This window comes from Sinohyriopsis cumingii, chromosome 15 (assembly GCF_028554795.1).
Source record: "Sinohyriopsis cumingii isolate HCF-2022 chromosome 15, ASM2855479v2, whole genome shotgun sequence".
NCBI classification, from domain to species: Eukaryota; Metazoa; Mollusca; class Bivalvia; order Unionida; family Unionidae; genus Sinohyriopsis; species Sinohyriopsis cumingii.
In genome coordinates this window covers 132,962,649-132,981,358 of record NC_142975.1, presented here as the reverse complement: position 1 = coordinate 132,981,358, position 18,710 = coordinate 132,962,649, and the positions used below count along the sequence as shown (strand labels likewise).

The 18,710-nt window shown below is 35.9% G+C and overlaps 1 protein-coding gene across 5 annotated transcripts in view; it reads right to left on the bottom strand.

Moving 5' to 3' along the window:
- Positions 1 to 3,948: 3,948 nt before the first annotated feature.
- The window catches only part of LOC149782801 (pyruvate dehydrogenase phosphatase regulatory subunit, mitochondrial-like), a 107,625-nt gene continuing 92,863 nt past the window's right edge, over positions 3,949 to 18,710 (bottom strand). For all 5 annotated transcript variants that reach the window (XM_089934314.1, XM_089934317.1, XM_089934318.1 and 2 more), the window contains exon 18: positions 3,949 to 7,729. In XM_089934314.1, coding sequence (XP_089790440.1) covers positions 7,325 to 7,729 — 405 coding nt within the window. In that variant the 3' untranslated portion in view covers positions 3,949 to 7,324. The remainder of the gene's footprint in view (positions 7,730 to 18,710) is intronic.

The window sequence follows — 18,710 nt, the reverse complement described above, 5'->3', positions numbered from 1 at the left end:
TTGTAGTGCTGTAAAGTCAAGGAGAGACTGGATATAAATCATAACTAGGCATGTTGTAGTGCTGTGAAGTCAAGGAGAAACTGGATGTAAATCGAACTAGGCATGTTGTAGTGCTGTGAAGTCAAGGAGAAACTGGATGTAAATCATAACGACTTGTAGTGCTCTGAAGTCAAGGAGAGACTGGAATGTAAATCGTAACAGGCATGTTGTAATGCTGTGAAGTCAAGGAGAGACCGGAATGTAAATCGTAACTAGGCATGTTGTAATGCTGTGAAGTCAAAGAGAGACTGGATGTAAATCGTAACTAGGCATGTTGTAGTGCTGTGAAGTCAAGGAGAGACTGGAATGTAAATCATAACTAGGCATGTTGTAGTGCTGTGAAGTCAAGGAGAAACTGGATGTAAATCATAACGACTTGTAGTGCTCTGAAGTCAAGGAGAGACCGGAATGTAAATCATAACTAGGCATGTTGTAATGCTGTGAAGTCAAGGAGAGACCGGAATGTAAATCGTAACTAGGCATGTTGTAATGCTGTGAAGTCAAAGAGAGACTGGATGTAAATCGTAACTAGGCATGTTGTAGTGCTGTGAAGTCAAGGAGAGACTGGAATGTAAATCATAACTAGGCATGTTGTAACCAGATGTAAATCGTAACTAGGCATGTTGTAATGCTGTGAAGTCAAAGAGAGACTGGATGTAAATCATAACTAGGCATGTTGTAGTGCTGTGAAGTCATGGAGAGACCGGAATGTAAATCATAATCAGGCATGTTGTAATGCTGTGAAGTCAAAGAGAGACTGGATGTAAATCGTAACTAGGCATGTTGTAGTGCTGTGAAGTCAAAGAGAGACCGGAATGTAAATCGTAACTAGGCATGTTGTAATGCTGTGAAGTCAAAGAGAGACCGGAATGTAAATCGTAACTAGGCATGTTGTAGTGCTGTGAAGTCAAAGAGAGACTGGATGTAAATTGTAACTAGGCATGTTGTAGTGCTGTGAAGTCAAAGAGAGACCGGAATGTAAATCGTAACTAGGCATGTTGTAGTGCTGTGAAGTCAAAGAGAGACTGGATGTAAATTGTAACTAGGCATGTTGTAGTGCTGTGAAGTCAAGGAGAGACCGGAATGTAAATCGTAACTAGGAATGTTGTAGCACTATGAAGTCAAGGAGAGACAGGATGTAAATGTGGTTGCAACTTCTGTCTTTTATTAATGAAAAAAATTCTTATATGTGTTTAATAATTCCAATAACAATTCTGTTAAATAAAATAATTGTGAAAAGAATACAAAACCTTTGGAAATCTGTTGTTATTTATTACCTGCCCTGAATAGGCAGCACAGGCTTTCTGTTGCATAAAACCGATGTGATCTTAATATTGGTGCTCGTAAGACCATGGATAACATAACAATCTGTCTCCATCTTGGTGAAGTGAAGCTACCAACAAACTACTGCAGTTCAGAGGGAAGTTGTCAAGACTAGCTATGGGAATTGGGAATAACATTTCTGTTTTGTGAATGACGTCACTGATGAACCAATTGGCTAAGACAAAGATGTTATTAAATAATGACCAATGATATTTACCTGGCTAATTTAGACAAAGTTTAATCCCATTAATGTTTGTTTGTTTGTTTTAAAAGCAGCACAATGGCTACAACTATATAGCTATTACTTCTTCATTATCGGGGCCCCGAGTGGTCTAAAGCATTCACCATTACGGATCACTGCCATCTCACCTCTGTCTGCGCCAGTTCGAGTCTCGGATTCAGCCAATGTGGGTATGTGAGAAAGCTTGCCAGCAGCTTCTCGTGGGTCGGTGGTTCTTTCCGGGGTTTTCCCGGGTTCTTCCTCCACCATTAATACTGGCCGCCATGTATAGCCTATCGTGTGCTGCAAAATGGCATTAAACCCCACAACAACTTCTTCATTATCTGGTTAGCCAGTACTAAATAACCATTAATCTGTTCTACCTGTGTGAAATGCCTGCAGTTTATATATGACATCATTGGCATTTTTCTGAAATGATCATATTTATATTTTTTGTTACCTTTCAAAGCATGTGGAATGAAAAATAATACTAGCAAACAAAAACAGAATCTAACATTTTTACTCTAACTTCATGTCAATCCAGTGAAAATAAATTACTGCAATGGTACTCACATATTATTGTGAAACTATTTTATTATTCCATTTTTAGCTAAAAGTTGCAAAACCATCTTGTTGTGAGGAGAAAGATAAAATCTGACAACTCAGAAACATAACTGTGACAGATTCTGGTATTGAAAATAATATTTAATGAATCACATTGATACATTAATGACTAGATCATGATTGACATTAAAGTACACTTATTTTCAATTCTTAATTATTGCTCTGCAAGTTTTGTTATGACACAGCCTTTAATCCTGTAAGTCATGATGTTTTAAAACTTATAAAGCACTCCCTCTGGGATTGGAAATGTAGACTCAATTTGATCTTCTGCATTTTGTAAAAGGTGACTAATACAGTGGCTAAGTGGTTAGCATGCCAGACTTGCAAGCAAAAGGGTGCAGGTTCAAATCCTACCATCAGACCAGCCCAAGTCAGCTGTCATGATGTATGTTTGGGCATGGTATTTTACTCCAATCACTTCAGTACAAAAAAGAATACTTGTATTGTTGTGTGCTGTTAAAAAGCAAACTAAACCATGACTTTTAAAGCAGTCTGCTTGACTTCTATAGCATTTTGTCTCAGTACGAATGAAAATCCTAAATATCTTTTCAATTACGATAACTATTGTTTTACTCATTTTCATGAGATACTTTTTTTTAATGGATTTTGTTGCCTGTAACCATGAATTTAAAGAGCCAATGAAAAATTTGCCACATATAATGAAGCCCATCTTCCATTTTTTAAAACCATATTTCATTCCTAGAGATCAAGAAATCAATTTTACAAATCAAGTCATTTATGTAATCTGGTACAACAAATAGCCATGAACTCATTGTTTGAACTTACTGTAGGATATCAGATACAAAGGTTAATTTATTACAAAGCAAGCCGACCCCGGAAGCAGACATTGGATTCTTTTTAGTGAGGAGATTTTTTAAAAACTATACGTATATTTACAAAGTCGGCCAACATGGGGAAGCCAACTTTGATTTCTTTCTACCAGTTTTCACTGGGATTTTGAAAATAAATAGAAACAATGGAACACTTTGAAACGATAACTTCTCACACATTTATACAAAAAGTGATTCCTCGCAGTCATTGTTATTGCGTACATAGCACATATAAAGGGGAATAAAAATAAACCACAATATACATCTCCGCTATTATGGATAAGTTTGTAGTGCGATACTCATGTAGTGAAGAGGCCTTGCCTCGTGCGTGGAAAGAAAATGCATTGCCTAAAGCTTCACCTCATGCTTCATTCATGGACAATGATGGCCCAGCGTCACCCAGAAGATTTGGAGAAAATAAAATTATTCCACGAATTCATAACCGCAAGAAGAGAAGAAGACGATTTCAAAGACAAGATGATAATTAACATGGATGAACTCCAATGTACTTTGATCTCATTCCAGGACAAACCATCGAAAAGAGACTGGTGTGGATAAAAAGCATCTAGTCTTAGTATTTGCAGTTTCCACAGCAGATGTGTTGCTGCCAATGATAATTTCATCGTATGAGGGAGATAAAAGATATTCAGGCACCAAAAGGATGGATCGTACGTGTGCAGAAGGGTTGGGTTGATGAGGAGGTGATGCTGCAGTGGATTAAAGACATATATCTCAAGTATACAGGAAATGAACAATCTCTTTTAGTGATGGATTCATTCCGGGCGCATATTACAGATGCTGTAAAACAGGCTTTGAGAAGGGGTAACACGGTGCCTGCAGTTATTCCGGGTGGATGCACCTCCAAGCCACAGCCACTAGATGTCAGTGTAAATAAACCGGTCAAGTCCGACATGAGGAAAAGCTGGACAAATTTTATTCATAAATTCATGTCAGATATCACTACTGTGTAAATAAAAGATGTTCGGTTTTGGAATTAGTATGTTTATCAATCACTCTGTACCATCACTATCTACCAGTATTTCTCTCTCTGAATATATATTATGTAATTAAGGTGAATAGTTCATACTGTGTTCATTAATAGTTATTTTGCCAAAATAAGTTGTGTAACGAGCATGAACGGCAAATAAACCTTGGCATTTAATTTAGGAAAAGCTTTGTTGCAGCGTAAAAAACAGAAAAAGTTGAACTAGTTCTCATATACTCAAAAGATTCATTCTTACCTGAGCTCTCTTTCTAAGCAAATTTGCATCTAGGAAGAAAGTGTAAACAAACAACACTCACAGCTTATTCCTTTTTAAAGTATTTTTAATATAATTTACATTGGAGTCCAATTTCTGACATGTAATTTTTGAATGAATTAAAAGGTGTCCCACAACTTATGACTTGAAAAAAATTGTGTTCCAGAACATACAGTGCACAAAAAAAATACTTTTAAAATAAATGTATGGCATCCCAACAAACAGTGTCCCATAATTTACGGTAAATACCGTAATGGACTGTGCTTTTAGGGAAGAGATTATACACATGTACTTTAAAAACCAAGTACATTAGCATTTTTGGCTGCATTGACTAATTTAAAGTTGAGTGTAAGTGACTGATCTTGACAGGTGAATCAATTTGTTTTCATACAGGTGGAAGTATACAATTTAAGTGACCAGTGGTTGTTTTCAAACAGGTGGAAGAATACAATTAAGTGACCAGAGGTTGTTTTCATACAGGTGGAAGTACACAATTTAAGTGACCAGTGGTTGTTTTCATACAGGTGGAAGTATACAATTTAAGTGACCAGTGGTTGTTTTCATACAGGTGGAAGTATACAATTTAAGTGACTAGAGGTTGTTTTCATACAGGTGGAAGTATACAATTTAAGTGACCAGAGGTTGTTTTCATTCAGGTGGAAGTATACAATTTAAGTGACCAGTGGTTGTTTTCAAACAAGTGGAAGAATACAATTAAGTGACCAGAGTATGTTTTCATACAGGTGGAAGTATACAATTTAAGTGACCAGAGGTTGTTTTCATACAGGTGGAAGAATACAATTAAGTGACCAGAGGTTGTTTTCATACAGGTGGAAGTATACAATTTAAGTGACTAGAGGTTGTTTTCATACAGGTGGAAGTATAAAATTTAAGCAACCAGTGGTTGTTTTCAGCATAGCTTTCTTCTTTGGTATTCTTTATTTTAGGTATTTCTAGATATATACAAATTTTAACAGGCAAAACCACAAATTTAAGTACCCCAAAAAGACCTTTTCTATACAAAACCCAAAAAATTCAGACCCATGAAAATAAATGATACTACAGTATTTGAATTTTCATTTAGATTATTATGTTTTTATATTTTTATGTTGAATAAATTGCAATTACAAGCTTGTAAAAACATAAAGATTATGAAATACAAGATTAAACCAGTCATACACCTCAAGAATATAGGTTAAATCAGCTGCAGTGCTTTTCACAAACACTGAAATAAAAGTCAAAACAAAAACACAAGTATCAATTTATATAATAGATTCTAACATTTTTATTTGAAAACTGCAACATTTGCTACAAAGGGGTTTTTACTATTTTATTATTTCATTTCGTTACCATGGAAACAATCATAAAACTGAAAATATTCTCTCACAATTAATTTACTTGCAGTTATTTGATCATTTTTTGACAAATAGTTCTGGATTATTATGTTCTAGGTAATGACAACTTTATTGTCATTTATCAAATAAATAAAGCTGTTATAACTAAGCTGTGTTGTTTGTAATGGTGCTTGTTCTACACAAAAAACCCTTAATAATGTATTCTAAGCAAATACAATGGAAAGCGCTAAATTGCATTGCATCGAGATGTCAGTGAGCTAGGATTACAAATGGGCTAGGCATCACCTGCATCAAAAAAGCACTTAAATTTAAGCAACACATGCAAAGGCTTCTATTTTTATTGTTTCCTATTTAACATCATACAATGTATGCAGTTTGTACGTCTCCACAAAGTATGATACAAGAAATGAGATTTCCATACTTTAAATCCAGACACCAAGAAATAATATTTTTTATTCTTAATTCTTGTTTCTTTCTTAATCATGGAAGCAAATAGGTTTCTATTAAAAATACTGATATTTTTCATTTAACAATTTTGCCATTTTCTCCTTTAAATAAATTAAAATAAACTGTATTTGATATTATTATCAGCTAGCATTTACCACCTAGATGTACCTCAATTTTTGCAATTGGAGTTATACCCTTTATCATTAAAAGAAGATTCTCATAAATTGGATATATGCATTACAAAGGTACTGGATGAAGCTTACAATCAACAGAAGCATTTAAAAAAGGGGGAGGATGTGTGTAAATAAACAAATTTTTGATAAAAAAAACACCATTTCATTACTGACAAAAAACTCAATGTCAATCATCTAATTCATTATACATGAAGGTGAAGATCATTTCAAATTTTTCTACCCTTAATAAGGTGTTGGAGATTGAATGAATTGCTAAATTTTGTTCTCCATTGATTAGTAACATGCAGGAATATGTAAAGAAACAAGAGTTTTAACTCTGACTCTTTTTCAAGGAGTCTGACAATCTTGTATCATTGACCAAGAGATGGTTATCTTGGTGTTCTTTCTGTATTTTAGAATAAAAGGCTCTGTAAGCAAGGAAACATTCAATCACCAAATTCTGTGTTAGGTTCTTTGCTTAAATCCTGACATAATGCATCAGTGTTTCACACACAACACTGATTAGTGGAATGACAATAGGACCAACACCTTTTGTACAAATCATTCATTCATGGTTGGTATAAACAAATCTTCCAATAATTATGAAAGACCTGGATCAGCTGTGTTGGGACTGACTGAAAAGATGATAGAACAATGTATACTAAGGAATCTACACTTCAATCCTCTCTTGTCACATTAAGAATTGTGACTGGCTTTAAAGTTTAGGTTATTAAATCTTCCTCTTGACCAACTGCACATATATAAAGTGGATGTGGCTCTATGCAGAAATTTACTGTTCAATAAGCTGATCATACTGGGATTGGTCAACGTTCAGTAAACTGTAATAAAATTTAATTACTCAACAACTGAAAATGAAGAACAAAAATAATTTTAAATGTCCTTGAGGTGCATTTTCATCAGCTCACATATAAACACCAGGGCAAACTCATGAACACCGGAATACATTCTGTCAACTTATCAGTTTATTTACAAAATCATCATTTTGCAGCCAACTGGTAAGCACACTGCAATTAAAAAATTTCACAGTCTGTCATTAAATCTTTTGTGGGGTTGGTATGAAGGTCGGCTTTTGAAACGACTTGTATGCCATCCTTGGAGTGTAAATTCCAACTTTTGCAAGATATTTTTTACCAGCAATGCTGATCTCGTACTTAGCATTACGATCCATGATATAATCATTGATGTGTTTGGTGACCTTTGGTTCACCCTGCTCATCCATATGGTGGACATAACCGAGGCAAACAAATCTATCCAGCGTGAACCCATAGCCACTAGAAGTCGTCATTCCTACGTATTTCCCATTTCTAAAAATGGGTTCCATACAAAATGGCCAGACCTCACTCTCAAGATCAAAGTCTTCAAGCAGGAATTGGGCAAACTTCTTGCTGATCCCCTCATCTCTTTGTTTAAGCAGTGCGTCTTTTCCAATGAAGTTTTTCTGTAAAGACAAAATTAGAAGTTACTGCAACTGTTCGGAAAGTGGAAACTTGCTAAAATGTATGTAATTTGGCTGGAATTTTGTAAAATTTCATTTTGGTGGGTGAGGACTGAATAAAAAATATATTGGGCATGCCATATATATATAAATATACAGTCCATTAAATAGCTCTGAAAAGCGATGCCAAAGCTATGAAACTGAACAAGAAACTAGCACCATATAAAAGTACATGCCTGCCCCATGTTTAATAGTCTTGTATAAGGCACTAGTAGGGTATGACTGAATCTTGAGAGTGACCCTTATGCTGGCCATCAACCCAACTGGCAATACATTCCTTCCTTGCCAAAAAAGGACAAACTATATGTGAATTTTGCTGAAAGAAGATGGTATAGAAAACCACTGTCTTACTTTGGGTCAATGTGACCTAATTTTTTCAGGCAAGATGCATACCCAAATCCTAAAGCATATTTTCTTCCCATATCAAGGAACCCTCTTCAAAGTTCAGTGCCATTCTGGGGTAAGTAATTAATATTAATTTACAGAAAGCACTTCCCTTGTCTGTGTCTGTCATTGTATCCCTGACCAATGACATTTTGTTCTCAAAATCATTAGTTTCTTTGTGCCTATGGTGCAAGCTATCCACAAAGTTTAACCAATGTATATGGTCTAGAACTAAACTACTGTGTGGAAATCCTACATGTCCTATCACAAGTCCAAAAGGGGGACACCAAGTGGCCGAGTGGTCTAAAGTGCTGTCCGTTACGGATCACCGCCATCTCACCTCTGTCTGCGTGGGTTCGAGTCTCGGATTCAGCCAATGTGGGTATGTGAGAAAGCTTGCCAGTAGCTTCTCGTGGGTCGGTGGTTCTTTCCGGGGTTTTCCCGGGTTCTTCCTCCACCATTAATACTGGCCGCCATGTATAGCCTATCATGTGCTGAAAAATGGCGTTAAACCCTACAACAACAACAAGTCCAAAAGTAAAAATGTTCCAAATGAATTCCAATGTCTTGAATGTCTTGATGTATCACATAATGTCTTTGAATAGGTCCTCAATAATCTGAAAGTAATGTTTTATTCCAAAATTCAAAGAGGTAAGTAACTAATATTAATTTACAGAAAGCACTTCAGGTGTTTGCGACATTGTATTGGAATTACAGTGACTAATAATTTAAATAAATAACTCATCTCAAATTATATCTGAACACAACTATAAGTGAATCCGTAGACTGATCATAAAACAGGAATCAAAAATTTGTTTACCAAACCTCTCTATATATATTTCACCTGACCTGCAATACAATATTATTTTCAACCAAAAACTCTACAAGATTGGGTGTTGAACTCAAATTCAAGTAACCATGTTGTTTACTTCTTAGAATCGTGAAAAATTCCACAACCCTCATTCACAGACAATAATTAAACACACAACATTGATATATGTAACAGTTGTTTGTTCTTTGAGTTTGAAAATGACCATGACAATATGATAGGGAATATTCACAACCTCACCAATCTGACTCTTCCTAACTACAAAATATATTAATCATGTGCTTTGAATTGTTTTAGCAATAAAACTGCACAAAAAAAGTCATCTGCTTGAATAGAGAAGACAGAGGAGTCCATCTCCCCTTGGATACAGGTAGTAGCAAAAAATCCCATCAATTGTCAATTATTACTGTAACAGAAGTGCATACTCTTCTAGGAATGTAACTTTGAAGAGGTCTTGGGATGGAGTGGCCACATTATGACAGTGTACGTACGTGTATTATGAAAGAATGATATGTTACACCAAAAATTGATTTCTTCTTTGTGAAACGGATGTGATCAAATGCTATGCTAACAGCAGCTGCTCCTACCTCATGAGCTCTTGATTGAGTGGATAACCCAATGGAGTCAGCACAGAGTGGAAATGTCATCCATTCCTTCTTTGTGTGGTAAGAATAAGCATGCTCTCACTCTTTTGACTTTCTGAGCATGCTTCAGGTACCACTTCAATGGTCAAATTGGGTTTGATATGCCTTTGGGAAGAATGGTCCCCAAAAAGGACTGGTTTTGAGACAAAGGACTGATTTCCTATGAGCTGAAACCATGATGAGAGAAAATGAACCATTGTGCTGAAATTTCTGATAGTCTGGGTCAACTGGTAAGTCATGAATTTAAGGCTAGAGTGATCAGGGTGCAGGTCTGACATGAAAGGTGAGTTAGCGAGGCTCTTGACAGTCACAGTAATATTAAGAGTGCTTTGTGCAATCATGTCGGACTCTATGGCAGGTTCCATTCTGGACAAAGGACTAAGCCCCTCAGTCAAGATAATTTAACCTTATCTAAGGTGCTGGAATGTGTTTGCTGAGAGTGTTCAGATTTATGATTGGTCAAAGGTTGGCTTGCAAATTAAAAGAACTCTGTGGGAAAGAATTCCTGGCAAGTTTGTGTTGTAAAAGTTTTCTACCACCCTTACTGAGAGAAGAGTGTTTACTGTTTAGTTCCTGCTACACATCTGTCTTGCATGGGTTTCAAGGGCCATTTGAAGCAATAAAACCCTTAACAGTGGGGGAGGATTGATGAATGTAAACTAGATGCCCTCCAAGATGATTTCCAAGATTAACAGACTGTTGGGGCTAAGTCTCTTATTAGACTGCTCGCTTGATAATTTGCACCCTGATAACTTCCAAATATACTTATAACATGGTGTCTGGCATGGATGCCATTTTTTGTCTCCAAATATAAACAAATCAGCCCCTATTCATTGATTGTGAAGAAAACTGTGATCAGAATTGGTGAATGAAACCTTGATATATTGCTCATTTTATGCCTGAAAAAGGCAGTTAGTGCCTGAAAAGTTAAAATCACCGTCGCAAAATTGGTAAGTTTTTACAAGAAATCACATATTTTGTTAGACGATGAGTTTAAACGAAAATGGGCATGGACAACAAATGATATGGAATTAGATTGCCATTGTCCAAGTGCTATACTAACAGAATCTATGTTGGGGCTTGGACAGAGACAAGGAAATCCCAGTCCAGGGATTACATTATTTGTCTCCCCACAAGGCTCTGCCAATTTTTTTCCAACTAAATTAAAATAACCCTGCACCCTTGCAATTTAGTTAGCAGAGTCGAAACTGAGTATTCATCAGGTACTATTATTGCTTCTCACTCTATATAAATGTCGTCAGGTTTTGTACTCTTTAATGAAAATCTGAATAATTATCTACGTGGAACCTAGCTATATATATGTTGCTCTTAGAAAAGGCAAAAAAATAAAGAAAACAGTTATAACTGTTATGTGTTGGAAGTAATGCGCAATGATCATCTCAAGCTATGTGCTTTTGTTTATACTGCACATTAAGACAAATATGTTAATGAGGGCAAAGGGGTGACCTGTTGACCTTAAGCACACAAGTTCTACGCATGAAAAAATAAAGCACACAATCATTTGATATTATTACTGTTTTATCAAATTTAATCGATGCATGTCATATGAAACTGACAATAAAAATAATTAATATTTTTCAAATGCTCAAGTTTTAACTTTCATTAGTTCTAATTTGGAAAACGTTCTATGGTAGGTAATGGTACGATACAGTCAAATACAATATGAATGTGCCTACAGGGTACAGTTCTAATGAACTATGTAGTAACATCAGTTCTAATGAAGTATGTAGTGACATCAGTTCTAATGAAGTATGTAGTAACATCAGTTCTAATGAAGTATGTAGTGACATCAGTTCTAATGAAGTATGTAGTGACATCAGTTCTAATGAAGTATGTAGTGACATCAGTTCTAATGAAGTATGTAGTGACAGCAGCAAATTTCTAATTCATGATTTTATTGGAAATTTTTATTTTCTGTCCTGGAAATAGAGCAAGTGTTGCTAACACCAGTGTAATGATATGCTACATGGAAATTTTTTATTTTTGAATAGCATATGGACTGATGAATGAGCCACTCTGGATGGTAAGTGCAAGAGTTTTCATTTGCAATTGCATTATTTGATGCAACTGGGCTGAATTGTGGGTATTTGACAAAGTTAGAAGAAACCAGTTGGATGTAACAAATTTCTGGCTTTTGCCAGCTTTGCAGAAGCACTTGAGAGAGTTTGGTTTTGTGTGGCCAGTGATGTGTATTGCCTGTGTGTTTGGAGAATCAAATAACTCGGTTTTTATGTCTGTGTGTGTGTGTTTGTCAAAATGTTTTGTATGGTGTTATCGAAGTTGGAGAGGCATTAAGTTGCTTTATGAGTGTATTCTTTTGTTATATATCTGTTTTTGTTGTTAAATTTTATAACATATCTGGCACAGCAGAAGACATCAAGGGTTTCTTTTTAAAAGTAGTTCCTAGCGAATGGACAACATGATTGAGAGGACAGATCTGAGATAACCAGTCTGAGATAACCAGATAACCAGACTGAGATAGAAAAAGTAATTGTAGCAAAACAGGTAGATTTCTCTGTCACATGGGTGAGAAATTACTATGAACAGCCAAACTGCAGACATCGTAGTGATATGACTGAAAAATTGTTAAAGCTATCTTAAAAATCCAAATCACAAACACTCTCTCTGTTAGCTGGAGGTTAAATAGTTATGGCACTGTAGATAATAATAATAATAATAATAATAATAATAATAATAATGACTCTGTATAGTGCCTAATCTTTAGAAGCTCTAAGTGCTTTACAACATTAGACAACACCTATAAGATAAAATAAAAAAACATATAATGATATGATTACAAAAACAAACACCATGAAATTAGAAAACATAAAAAAACAAAAAAAAACATGCTGAGAATATTTAAGGTAGGAAACATTATTAAGTCTTTAAGTTTGTTCTTGCAGTCGAAATAAGTGAGTTTTGAGAGCACTCTTGAATGGGATCACTGTGTCTTTGTGTCTAAGTTCAATGGGCAATTCATTCCACGCTGCTGGGCCCTGGTGTTGAGCAGTCATGCTGAGTACATAGCCATATGCAAGATGCAAGACTGGTTCACAGACATGTCTATCAGTGGAGTGGTCTAGATTATGCTTATATTGCTAAAATAGTCATAAAAGCCTGGTTATTAAGGATAGAGCCAATAGCTGTAACTCAGCTGTTGTCAAGAAAGGATGTTCAGTCCAAGAGTATAGACAAAGGTTTTGACATTCCTGGCCTGCAGTATCTCCTTTGACAGCTGGAACTTTAGTGTAGAAGACTCCTGTGTGTGTGTTTTGTAAAAGGTAGGGTTCAAATTAAATGCAAGTTGTCACTGTGTACAGGGAAATGTGTCGACACTATGGTCTTGAAGGTGCTACTTGAGGCAATGTCAGATATAAGCAACTTGAACACTGCAACAACTATTTGAAAGAATGCTGAGTGTCAATGGTTGTCAGGACAACTGATGAAGCAGGATGAAATAGGCAGAACTATGGAGAAAGAAGCTAAAAGATTTCTTTCCACATAACACAGAGTCTTCCCTGAAACATTACTGGATCATGTTAAGAAGATGGCAGTGTATATTTTCTAAATCTGGGGTGACAAAGAAGCCTCCTGTAATGGCTGGGCTGACAAAGGAGGCAATCAGTAATGATGAACAAAGCTGGGAGTCTGTCCATGCTGGGATGCTGTAATCACTCTCCAGTCTGAATGACAGAGCAGGAGTGGATGAAGTCTGGCACTAAATGATGTCTAGTGCTGAGGTTCAGTACCCAAATCACCACAGCCACTGCTGGGAATTTTCTTATGAAGGTGATGAGGCCCCCAACACCTACCTATGGAAGGGTGTGAGTGGGAGGGGAATTAGAGGGACAATGCCAAATAGTAGCTGATGGGTGATAACATTATTATAAGGTATATGCATATCCAATTAAAAAAACAAGCATTTAATGACTTTAAATCACTTCCTGACAATAAATATACAAGGCATCTGCATAGCTAATTTAGTTGTGCTACACTGGTATTCTTTTGTTTCTTATCTTCCACTCCTTCAAAGCCTCAGAAAGTGGGAAATCATCTTCATGAACCCCTTGTATCTGATGGTCAAATGATTTATTTTCCAATTCCATATGCCACGTCAAAATTGATATTAGGAAATTCGGGCAACCATTTTCATTAGAAAATAGATTATCTTGCTTATATTCTTGACACAAAACAAATAACACCCCTCATTTTGGTTTTTTGTCCTCAACCAGTTGTTACTCAATGACTTGTCTTGGAATTTGGGTTCCTTTTGTCTCTTTTTCTTAGCCTCCAGTTCCCCTTCCATGTGCCCTGTGGATAAGGTGCCGGCTATTTCTGTATTGTCAACTTGCGTGACATCTTTCATTTTGCATCGAAACATGAGCGCTTCCCACTTGTTCTATAGTATAAACCATATCAGATGATCTTAACTTAAAGAAATCAGTTATTTCCCTTTCGACATTCATGCTTGTAAGTTGTTTATGCTCTAGATATTTCTTTTATGGCTGATCAATGGATCAGTTTGTTATACCCCTCTGGGAGAAAATAAATCAGAACCCCCAGATAGTTTCTGTAAAATAAGAGGCAGATCTAAATCATACATACGTCTGTATGCAAGCAATCTACCTTAGTATAGCTTGACTGATATCAATGGAAAAATAGATGACACTGGCACTGTTGATGATAGCATATCTAAGACTGTATGGGAAGTCTCAGATGGCAAAGACTGCTAGACCAAATTAACAATTAGCAAATGTTTTGCCTGGAGTGACCAAGACATGAGAAAGTTGGCAACTGAGGCAGCATCAGTGGTAATACTGATGACATCTACATCTACAACTTATGGTGATGTTTCTTAGCTCTCTTGCTTGGTTCAGTTAACAGTTTGGCCACAACTGTTGCCCATCTCTCTCCTGACAAGTGTGAACAAATATCACAAGTATGGTCTGAAAGACATCCCATACAGCTAGGTGTCATCAGTTTTTATGCTGAGCAAAAAAACTGCCAATAATGATGCCAGATTGTTGTTTTTGTAAAATCTTCGCTGCTTATTTGTTGATGAGTGCCTGTAACACATGATGAAGAATTCAGTCCTCTTGATCTGGTTGCACATCCATTAGAAGGGGAAAGGAAGAAAAAGGAGGGGGATGGAAAACAAATCCATAGCCCCTCTGAGATGACTTGGGTCACCCATCCTTTGGTGAAAAAAAGGTTGATCCATGATCAGAAATGCAAGAGTCTGTGGGCTGTCGGGGCCCCGAGTGGCCAAGTGGTCTAAAGCGCTCTCCGTCACGGATCACTGCCATCTCACCTCTATCTGCGTAGGTTCGAGTCTCGGGCTCGGCCAATGTGGATATGTGAGAAAGCTTGCCGGTAGCTTCTCGTGGGTCGGTGGTTCTTTCCGGGGTTTTCCCGGGTTCTTCCTCCACCATTAATACTGGCCGCCATGTATAGCCTATCTTGTGCTGAAAAATGGCATTAAACCCTATAACAACAACAACAACAACAACAACTGTGGGCTGTCTACTGGTGGTAGGGGTGTTAAGTCAGGGAAGCAGAAGGCTTCCTCTGTAAGACATATACAGTTGGGGTGATTATCTTCAGTTTCAACTTCCTGAAGATCTCACAGTCACACTTAATCCTGCCAAATCTTACCTGTGATCAAAAACAGCAAAATAATGGCATATGTAGGTGGAAGCCATCAAGCATCACACTAAGCTAAACAGACTGGGACACTCTGAATCATAATATGTACTACAGAAAATTATAGAAATGATCGTATTATTATAAATTTTAACTAGGTGTAACAAGGCTAACCACTCCTACTCTTGTCCTAATCAGATAAAAACTGGCTCTGACAAAAAAGGACTTTATGTACTCATCCCTGGGCCAAACAGATGCAGATTCATACCCTGAAAATAAATCTGAATGCAATTTCCATCTATAACAAGTGCTGAAATTGAATATCACTCAACATTTGGCATGCATCAATTATACCAAATGATGCCTGCATTTTTCACTAATTTCAGTATCATCTTGAAGTGGCAAAGATTTCGTTTCAATCAGGCATTACAGACCTATAAATAAGTCAGACCACTAAGAAGCTAAGAGAGATAGAATGTCAAAATGTGTGCGATTTTTCATTCAGACAAGTAAAGTTACAGTTGCCCAAGATCACCAGTATTTTCAAAACTGAAGCTTTATTAATCAATTGTCATACTAATGGAAGATGCCAGTAGATTTTCCATAATCATGGGATTACTTATCACAAGACAAATGTTGCCAACTTATATTTGAAATGAGTACAGTAAGTGTCTCTGACAATTCCACCAACTTTCACATATTGCATTCTGTTGCAATCTATTCACACAACATAATGTTGAGACAAAATCTAATTCCAAGTCTAATTGAGGGTAATGACCTAGAAATGTCTTTTGGTCAACAGCAATCTTCCCATGTATGGCACCTGTGTGTATCCTCTATAATAAATGCTGTAAATCAAGATATTTGGAATTCTACTAACAATTTTCTTGTGAAAAGTACAAACTTATATAAATATCTGGTAGTATCTTTACAATGTCTTATCAGAAAAAAGTAATACAATTTTGACATCTATACTGAGATGCAAGCATAACAATGACCAGACAAAAGTCATACAATTTTGACATCTATACTAAGGGGCAAGCATAACAATAACCAGACAAAAGTCACACAATTTTGACATTCTCTGTCTCTTAACTTCTCCCATATCAAACTCATCATGATGTGTGATAGCTCAGTGAAATGAAAACTTGACACATAGATTACTGAAAGGTTTCACTGTAGATGGGAATACCACTTAGAAATGAAGAGCTATGTGTGCAACTGGAATTTCTTGCATTACAATTCCTGTCTCTTTATATATGTTTGACTAAGAAGCCATATATTTGAACATCAAACTTGCATCAGGTATCTGTGGTTCTTTAGTAAAAGCATAAGCAATGTAGTGAAGAAGTGTACTTTGAGAACTGTTACGTGTTTAGGCTCTTTCAAACTGTAACAAGACAAGAGTGAAGACAACAAGCTTTGTAAAATTTAACAAATAATTTATTTCCCTAGACAACAAGTTAAAAATGAGAAAAAGAACTTATGGTTTTATGAATCAAATCCAAAAATAATCCAAGAATTAAAAAAAAAAGAAGTCATAGTAATAAAAAGTCCTAATGAAACTGAATTCGAATCCCGATGAAATCCAAACTGAAAGGCAATGACGTAAGTTGTGCTCAGCATCATACTGAAATGTTAACGATTCTTTGTTGAATCACAGAAAATAATATTCCACTGTTTGAATTCTGTGTAAATTTTGATAACTGTCCTTGTCCAAGAATTAATTTAGAGCACAAGTATTTCCAGGGAAAAATAATCTCTTGGAATCCAAACAATTTGAAGAAAAGAAAATAATTAGCCCTAAAAACTGGTCACAACATAAAACACCTGGACGTCTCCAGTATTAAGGCAAGTAATGACTATTCTTTCTCAAAACATCACAAATAAATCTAACTACGGCGCAAAACAGATGCCTGGATGTGGGTCAATCCTCTGGAAAAACCTAAATGATACATGTTATTTGTCACGTACTCCAAGTATGGTCCTGATTTCATTTTATAAATCTTACTCTGAGAAAGAATATCGTTTTTTTAAAAAAAAGTTTAATTCAACTCTTACTGGCTCTGAATCAAGGTCAGGAACTAGGTCAGCATCAGATTTCTATTATTAGCTGTTTACAAAAACAGTCAGGTCAAATAGAACTGAACTAGATTTCTGGAACTGCCAAATCCAGTAAATAAAGTTACATTACAATAGCATATAATGAAATATAAAAAATTAAAACAAACAAACAATTAAATCAAATATAAATTAAATCAAATATACATAACACTTCCCCTCATAAAGAAAAAGAAAGATTTATACAAATCTTGTCTCTTATTATATGTTTGACTAAGAAGCCATATATTAGAACCTCAAACATGCATCTGGGGTTCTTTAGTAAAAGCATAAGCAATGTAATGAAGAAGTATAATGAGGAAAGGTATTTGTAATTCTTGCAACTCACTTGGGCATTTTTTTCCTGAGCCCTGTATAACTTACAAAAAGGTCAAGATCTAAAATGAAGTGTAAGTACTTTTGACCATTAAGGTATGCAACTTAGATAGGACCAAACAATTTATCATATTATGACAACTTGAGTGCAAAATACTTGTCTATGATGATAGAGACATATTTAGTAAGAAAATATATGGAGTATACTTCTTTGTGATGAGAATATTTTGAAGGGTTACTCAAACTGATGAAAAGATACAGAATGTGAGGTATTTTCTAGGCCTCTTGTGTCAATATGCAAGTGGTAGTCACTGGTGATTGACAGGATTTGAAGTCAATCAAACTATCTATCAGGAGACCACTCCTGTAGGCAAGCAGATGCATTTTAGCATTTTTACTGCTAAAACCACCCAGAAGACAAGATTAACACCATTTTTATCTTGGAAGGGCAATATTTGTGAGGTTGTCTAAACTATTATGATGGGGTAATGTATTTGATGAAACCAGTTTTCTTCTTTGATTTGATGTGACCTTGACCTTGAACTTTTCACTCCAATCAAATGTTTTCCTTAACCCAAATGCAAGCCACCCCAATACATGTAGTCTGGTTTACATATGGCTTTAGAACAAAAGTAATTTTGTGGAAACATTTCTTTTATTTTTGGGAGTCTAATTAACCTTGACCTTTGACCTTTTTTTAGCCCAACATGTGTCTTTCTTATCTCAAGTAAAAGCAATCCACACAGCTTGGTCAAGGAATATGGTCTATAAACAAAGTTACTGTGCACACACCAATACACTCAATCTTTCTATTAGTTACCTTGACCTTTTTCCTTTAAACCCCTCTCCCCCTCTCAATCAACAGGTTTCTTCTTTACCCAAGTGCAAACCATTAACAATTTTTGGGTTAAGGTCTGTGATGTAGAATGAAAGCTGCTGACCAAAACAGACAGATGGACAGATGGAT